At 34.5% G+C, this 9,154-nt stretch overlaps 1 protein-coding gene across 1 annotated transcript; it reads right to left on the reverse strand.

The window, feature by feature from the left end:
• Positions 1–203: 203 nt before the first annotated feature.
• On the reverse strand, positions 204–8,169 carry LOC137622617 (trypsin-1-like). Its single transcript, XM_068353225.1, has 3 exons — positions 8,075–8,169; positions 5,010–5,203; positions 204–1,339 (listed from the first exon to the last, which is right to left on the reverse strand). Exons 1-3 carry the CDS (start codon positions 8,118–8,120, stop codon positions 800–802), a joined length of 780 nt encoding a protein of 259 aa, XP_068209326.1. The 5' UTR covers positions 8,121–8,169; the 3' UTR covers positions 204–799.
• Positions 8,170–9,154: the final 985 nt, after the last annotated feature.

The raw sequence follows: 9,154 nt of genomic DNA on the forward strand, positions 1-9,154 counted from the left end.
TTTTTGTTATTATATTTTTTGGATTTTTTATTTTCTATATTTTTATGATTTTTTTTTCATATTTTTTAGATTTTTTTGCTTTTTATATTTTTATGGGTTTTTGTTTTCTTTGTATTTTTTATTTTTTAGTTTATATTTATTGGATTTTTTATTTTCATATATATTTTATATACATATATTTTATTTTATTGTCTAGTGTTTATATTTCTTTGGAATTTTTAGTTTTACATTCTTTTCGATTTTTTTTTCATATTTTGTAAGAATATTTTAGTTTTCATATAATTTTCAGATTGTCTAAAGATATACCAAAAAGCCTATATTTTGAATTTACAAAAATTTTTTTATGCTCTTGACACACTAAACCTATAAGTAATTAAATCTGAAAACTGTGGTTCTATATATGTTGGGGATTAAACTTATTATCATCAACAAAGTCATTAATATGTTGAGTGTTTTATATACTTATCCTATAACTATCAGCCCATTAATTTCATAGAATATTTATGGATCAGAGCATTTGAAAAAGATAGAAGAAAAAAAAGGAGCATAAAGCATAGATACTTATAGACAAGTTACTGCATATCTTCATAACACACCAAATTCTACCCATACATCCTGAATGATATTTTCTGTAAGCTGCTTGCTCTTCAAGTTAATCTTAAAAACCACAATGTAGACTACCCTGTATACTTAACGGACTGCTGCTGCTTCTTCTTCTTCTCCTCTTCTTCCTTAGATTGCCCGGAGCTTTTCTCTGGACGGGGACTCTTTGACTAAGAGTTATATCCCACAACCTTTCCTACTGTCGACCAGCAATGTTTTCGATCCACGTCTTAAAATATGAAACCTCGACGTAGACTCCTGGCTGGTTCTGCCGTCCGCAACCGTTTCCCCAAGATGCCATTCCAACTAACTTAGAACCGCTTTCACAGACCAGAGGTCCACCGTCATCAGCAGAGCACGCGTCTCTGCCCCCATCCAGCTCGCCAGCGCATATGTTGTTGTCCGAAACGGGGAAATAAAAGGAGTAGTAAGCGTCCTTGCAAGCGTCGTCTGCCCAAATGGGCAGATTCACCTTCTGTAAGATGGGGTAAGGATCCCCCAATTCTTGCGTTGCTCCCCAACCAGACATCATGCAAGTTCCCGTTGGAGTTCCCTGGCTGAAGATTTCTATAGGCTGAACGAAACTGTTGAACTCGAGGGGTGTCCGGAGTTTCAAGATAGCTATGTCGTTGACAAAGGTCGAAGGATCGTAGTCTTGGTGCTTGACGATGTCATCGATAAACACTATTTGTTCGGTTTCATCGTAAGTGTTCAGGTCAAGTTCCCCAGCAACGATCTACAGAGAACTGAATTGTTAGTCTAAGAAATTTTGGTTTATTATTATTATTATTTTGGTAGAAGACCCTCTTTAATGCAAGTTTGATTGAAAACAATGGCTGCTTCAGTAGCATTAATTTTGCAGTCTATTTTCTCAATAGCTCTAATAATCTTATCTGTATTACAACATTCGGCCAGTAATTGAACAAACATCATTCTTCATGGTTGGGAAGTCAAAATCAGGAAGTCCAAGTTGAGTATTTAATGCAAAGTTGATAATTTAGGTAAAGAAAAACAGTTATCAGTTACATGTTTTGGGGGGTACCATCTCCCTTCCTCAGGCTGTAGTGGAATGGGTAAATGATGCTGGCAACGTCCTTTTAAATGGCAATGCTGGCTCGTGGGTAGGGTGGTTGGATTTACATTGGCTGCTTCCTGGTACGTTGGAGGAGCAAGTAATGACGGACGTGAGGCTGTGAATTCTCATTGGCTGAGATGCTTCCTGGGAGGGAATGGTTCTCAGTCAAGCTGCCATCTTGTTTTGCGCTGACTGGGCTCTGATTGGCGGAAGTGCTTACTAGGATAGAATCGGTGCTAGGTGAGCTGCGTGGCCGCTGATCAGAGTGGTCTATGTTCGTTATGTCTTGTCCGGTATTTATTCTTGTTGAGGGATGATTTTTTTTTGGCTGTATAAGGAGATCTTAGAGAATCCTAAGTATTCTACTGCCAGGAGCAAGGCCGATGATCTTAGTACTCTTGATGATCTTACGTATGATGTGGTGGTTATGCAATTGGAGGGCATGAGCTCTTATAGCCCTTTGCTGGACATGGCAGGACAGTCTCTTAGACAGTCGCATAGTGGTCATTCCTATGTAGCATCTAGGGCATCCTGAAACCAGGCATAGATAGGAATAAACCACATTGGACTGCCTAAGGAAGTCCTGAGTCGGTGAAGCTGGGTTGTTCTTCATAATGAGGGACTTCGTCTTAGCCGTCTGGTAGTAGACTGTGAACTTGATCTTGGTGTTCACATCTACAGGGGAGACGTGGTTGCTGACGATGTCGAAAAAGCAGCGATAAAAACTATCCCTCAACACGACGCAAGAGATGTTCTTGCTCCCCTCGTGCTGCAGGAATCATATTTCAAGAATAGATACCGGACAAGACATCCTGAACATAGACCACTCTGATAAGTGGCCAAGCAGCTTGCCTAGCACTCATTCCAGCCCCGTGAGTGCTTCCCCTGATCAGTGCCTAGTCGGCGCAGAATAAAGATGGCGGCTCACCACCTTTAGATGATTAAGAAGGCAGCTTGAGTGAGCACCATTCCCTCCTGGGGAGAGTCTCAGCCAATGAGAATTCACTGTATCACGCACGTCATTACTTGCTCCGCCCACATACTGGGAGGCGGCCAATGGAAATCCGGCCTCCCTACTCACGAGCCAGCATTGCCATTTAAAAGGACATTGGCAGCTTCGTTTCCCCATTCCACTACAGCCTGAGGAAGGGAGATGGTTCTCCTGAAATGCATAGCTGATAACTTTTTCTATACCTAAATTGTCAACTTTGCAGTAGATACACTTGGACTTCCTGATTTAGAGTTCTATGGCTTGGAGTTACACTTGGGCATGCTGTTCTATCTTATTTCTCTTCCTCTTGTTTTTTTTTTTTTTTTTTTTGAAGTTTTTTCATAGATTATATGAGAAGGATCTAATTTAATGTTGTTACTGTTCTTGAAATTATTTATTTTGATAGTTTATTCTTCTATTGTAATTTATTTATTTCCTTGTTACCTTTCCCCCTGGGCTATTTTTCCCTGTTGGAGCACTCGAGCTTATAGCATCTTGCTTTTCCAATTAGGGTTATAATCTTGAAATAATAATAATAATAATAATAATAATAATAATAATATATGTATATATATATATATATATATATATATATATATATATATATATATATATATATATATATATATATATATATATATATATTATTGCTTGAGGGTACACTCGGGCACACTATTCTATCGAATTTCTCTTCCTCCTGTTTTGTTAAAGTTTTAATAGTTTATTCAGGAAATATATATTTTAATGTTATTGTTCTTAAAATTTTCTATTTTTCCTTGTTTCCTTTCCTCACTGAGCTATTTTCCCTGTTGGAGCCCCTGGGCTTATAGCATCCTGCTTTTCCAACTAGGTTGTAGCTTAGCATAATAATAATATATATATATATATATATATATATATATATATATATATGTGTGTGTGTGTGTGTATATATATATGTATATATATATATATATATATATATATATATATATATAGTATATGTATATATATATATATATATATATATATATATATATATATATATATATATATATATATATATATATATATATATATATATATATATATATATATATATATATATATATATATATATATATATATATATATATAGGGTTGCCCACTATCACCACACCTCTTCAACCTATACTTGGAATGGGTTATGAGAATGGCACTTGGAGATTATGAGGGTGGCATAGATGTAGGAGGGACAAAAATATCTAACATGAGGTATGCAGATGACATAGTGCTTTTAGCAGAAACTAAGGAGGAACTTCAGAGAGTGTTGAGAATGGTGGAGGAGAAGTGCAGTAGGTATGAATTAGTGATAAATAGAGAGAAAACCAAAAGTATGAAAATTGGACGCCAGAGAGAGGCCTTAGAAATACAGCTATCAGAGGGAGAAGTGGAACAAGTCAATGAGTTTAAATATTTGGGAGTGTTTTTCACAGCAGATGGAAAGATGGAAAGAGCAATTCAAGACCGAATCTCAAGTGGCCAGAAAGCATTTGGAAGGCTAAGAAGAATCTGGAAAGATAGAAATATATCCATTAAGTTGAAAATCAGGCTATTAAGAGCAATAGTAATCCCCACAGTGATATACGGTGCTGAATGCTGAATACTGAAGAAGAGAGAAGAGAAAAAGTTATTAGCCTTTGAAATGAAATGTCTGAGAAGAATCTGTGGTGTAAGATGGGAGGACAGAATTACGAACGAGAGAGTGAGAGAAATGGCTGGTGTTGAGGACACAATTCTGATTAGAGTGGAAGATATTCACAGGAGATGGTTTGGGCACGTACAGAGGATGGAACAGGACAGATGGCCAAAGATAGTGCTTCATGGTCAAGTGGCCGGAAATAGACCGAGAGGACGACCAAGAGATACATGGGTGAAAACCTTTAAGAAAGCAAATAGAGGCGAGACATTTCAGCAGCTGGCACAGATGGCATTGGATAGGGGTCTCTGGAGAGAATGGCGATATCAGATGCAGGACCCAACCCGGAGAATTCCGGACGGGATTCAGTGAGTGAGTGATGTGTATATATATATATATATATATATATATATATATATATATATATATATATATATATATATACATATATATATATATATATATATATATATATATATATATATATAACATATATATATATATATATATATATATATATATATATATATATATATATAATACCAACTTATATCAAACCTTTTTTAAATCTTGCAGATACCTAGTAGGCCTATTTCATTACTGAGAAAGTCGTTTCGGTAGCGAAAACAATACTTACACTTCGTAAAGTTTCCTGGTAAAGATAGGCATAATCACAAACTTACCCGTATCTCCGACGGTTGAAAATTAGCGACGCAATGGGCCACTGTGAGAACGAACGAATTTGAGTAGATAACGCCCCCACACACGTGATTGTGAGTCCCGTATCTTATGTCTTGCAAACTCACTATGTACGGAATCTCACCCAAGTAGGCGTCTCGACCTCCGATGATTTTCGTGATTTTAGCTGCTTCTGAAACTGAGAGGGAAGATTGTTGTGTTATATTAAGTAAGGCTTTGGAAAGTTTATTATTATTATTATTATTATTATTATTATTATTATTACTTGCTAAGCTACAACCCTAGTTGGAAAAGCAGGATGCTATAAGTCCAAGGGCTCCAACAGGGAAAATAGCCCAGTGACGAAAGGAGGTAAGGAAAACTACAAGAAGTTTAAGAACAATAACATTAAAGTAAATATTTCATATATAAACTATAAAAACTTGAAAATAACAAGAGGAATAAAAACAAGATGGAATAGAATGCCCGAGTGTACCCTCAAGCAAGAGAACTCTAACTCTAACTAACTATTATTAGTATTGTTTTAAAAGCTGCTGTTATTTATATAAAATGAACCGAAGTATAGCAAACATAATAGCAAAATCTGAATTGTAAGTGTTCAAACTTTATTGAAATTTTGCTCGTAACTCATTTTCAACTTATATGAACGTCCGTGAGCTTTGAAAACTTAATTCTCAACATTATACTTTGTAAGTTAACCAGTATTATCATCTAGCATAAGATCTTACTGTTAACAATACTTAGAACAGTAATTTGACATATAAAAACCGCAGGGAAGAGTTTGTACCAGCATAGGCTTTCTATGTAGGAAACAAGGTCTTACTTATACGGGATATGAAACAGAATGCTATTATATACAGGCTGGTAAACAAGATTCTTCTTTTTATACAAGCTGAGGAAAAACTACGAACAGTTTTCAAACAGACTGGGAGACCTAAAAAAGCTATTAGTCTTTTGGGAGACAAAACCGTTGAAGAATAGTCCTTTCATGGGACAGGCGGAAAATCAAAGCATTTCTAAATAGGCTGAAAACGAAACATTCCTTTTGATATAGGCTTGGAAACAAATTTACAGAGGTTCGGAAACAAATTAGTCAATGAAGCAAAGTTTCTCTTATAAGAAGTGTTCGGAAACAAGAAAGAAAACATATGGGTTTGGATTGAAGAAAACATTTTACAGAGGTTAGGAAACAAAGTATTCAAAGAAACAGTTTTTCTTTTGAGAAAGGTTTAAAACCAGATTTTTTTTTAATAGGAGGAAAGGCAACGAGCTTACATTAGATAGAATCGGAAACAAAAACACTAATATAAATAACCTGCTAAATCAGCCATCACTTTTATATAAGCCTGGAAAACGCAGCTCCATTATTATTATTAATATTATTATTATTATTATTATTATTATTATTATTATTATTATTATTATTATTATTACTATTGTTGTTGATGTTGTTAGTACTACTACTACTACTACTACTACTACTACTACTACTAGCTAAGCTACAATCCTAGTTTGTAAAGCAGGATGCTGTAAGTCCAAGGGCTCCAACAGGGAAAAATAGCTCAGTGAGGGAAAGAAATAACGAAATAAGCAAACTACCAGAGAAGTAATGAAGAATTAAAATGAAAAATTTTAAGAACAATAACAACATCAAAATAGATCTTTCATATATAAACTATAGAATAGTGTGCGTCAGTGTACCCTCATGCAAGAGAACTCTACCCCAAGACTGAGTGGAAGACCATGGTACAGAGGCTATGGCACTACCCAAGACCAGAGAACAATGATTTGATTTTGGAGTGTCCTCCTAGAAGAATTGCTTACCATAGCTAAAGAGTTTCTTCAACCCTTACCAAGGGGAAAGTAGCCACTGAACAATTTCATTACAGTAGTTAACCCCTTTAGTGAAGAAGAATTGTTTGGTGAGCTCAGTGTTGTCAGGTGTATGAGGACAGAGGAGAATGTGGAAAAAATAGGCCAGACTATTCGGCGTACTGTATGTTTAGGCAAACACAGATCCGTTGTAGGTAGACAAATAATAAAGAAATTCTGTTAATATAAGTAAGATCATATTCCATTAGTATATTGGAAGTTTCTGCAAGTTAGTTTCGAAAAGGGTCACTTGGATTATCGTTATATTTTATATCATTATCATCCCTACTTTTCAATCTTTAAAGTATTCTGTTCTATTCTTCTTTATATCACTAGTAGTGTACGTGACCCGTCAAAAATGATGGCAAGATATTTAGATAGATATGCGGACACCTGCAAACGCCCTCCCTCTCACCAGTGTATGACTACTCCCGCTTCCCCTTACTAGAGGGACGAATAGAAGCCGAGTATATTTACGACTCAGTACCGTAGAGTGCTAGGAATAATATATATATATATATATATATATATATATATATATATATATATATATATATATATATTACATATTTATCACATATTTTATATATATATATATATATATATATATATATATATATAGGCTATATATATATATATATATATATATATATATATATATATATGTGCTGTATATATATATGTATCATATATACAATATATATATATATATATATATATATATATATATATACATATATATATATATATATATATATATATATATATTACATGTTTATCACATAATATATATATATATATATGTATACACTATATAATTTATATTATATATACAATATATAATATATAAACTATATATATATATATATATATATATATATATATATATATATATATATATATATATATATATATATATAGCTAGCCAGACACTTACTATTTATTTTCTAGGAGAAATTAAATTGTTTATTAATATGCATATTATTCTATATACATTGGGTATTCCTATCATCTCTATGGTGGGGTTTTCTTACATATGGACTCTCAATTGATCAAAATAATGCTAACAAAAACAAAGAAAATATTGTCTTTTCCGAATGATAATAATAAAGATAACCGAAACATAAAGATTAGATTGCTTAATAATACTAAATGGAAAATTATAGATTACACTTACCGACTAAAGCAGCAAGAACGAAGATACATGTTGGGACTCTTCTCATGGCGTCAAATTCACGGCTGAAGTTAAGAAGATCTCAGGGTCGTTCTTCTTGTTTTGGGGAAGGCGAAGATCTTAGATAAGCTCTCTTATCTCCCGCCACATTCTCTCTCTCTCTCTCTCTCTCTCTCTCTCTCTCTCTCTCTCTCTCTCTCTCTCTCTCTCTCTCTCACAGTACATGCCACCATACATTGAGAAGGAGAGGGTCTCAACGAATAAATTCTTTAAAAACCTAAGGTGTAAATTTTGATTCAATATACCTTCTCTCTCTCTCTCTCTCTCTCTCTCTCTCTCTCTCTCTCTCTCTCTCTCTCTCTCTCTCTCTCTCTCAGTACATACCACCATATATTGAGGAGAGGGTCTCTACGAATAAATTCCTTGAAAACCTAAGGTGTAAATTTTGATCCAATATACCTCTCTCTCTCTCTCTCTCTCTCTCTCTCTCTCTCTCTCTCTCTCTCTCTCTCTCTCTCTCTCTCTCTCTCTCTCTCTCTCTCTCTCTCAGTAAATACCACAGTATATTGAGGAGAGGGTCTCTACGAATAAATTCTTTAAAAACCTAAGGTGTAAATTTTGATCCAATATACCTCCTCTCTCTCTCTCTCTCTCTCTCTCTCTCTCTCTCTCTCTCTCTCTCTCTCTCTCTCTCTCTCTCTCTCTCTCTCTCTCTCTCAATGCCACGATCATCAAAATAAAATCGCAAGCACACCGATTATCTATGTAAAAAAGGCAAGCACTGCATTAGAAAGAAAAAATAGTTAACACATGCGCGCAAACTTAAAATTTCTCACGGTAATTCATAGACAATATCATCATGTAACTGCTACCACATGTTCGTTTTTCCTCAAACCATTAAGAAGTGTTTTCCCTGGGGTAAGTGTTCGAGGTCAGTGGTTGGAAAATATTAGATGAAAATTGGTGATTTTAATTTTCTTTATAATAATCGCATGGGTGGTTTTCATGCTGGGCACATTATTCTATCTTATTTTTCTTCCTTTAGTTTTTGTTATAGTTTTTATAGTTTGTATAGGAAATATT

Source organism: Palaemon carinicauda, chromosome 2 (assembly GCF_036898095.1).
Source record: "Palaemon carinicauda isolate YSFRI2023 chromosome 2, ASM3689809v2, whole genome shotgun sequence".
NCBI classification, from domain to species: domain Eukaryota; kingdom Metazoa; phylum Arthropoda; class Malacostraca; order Decapoda; family Palaemonidae; genus Palaemon; species Palaemon carinicauda.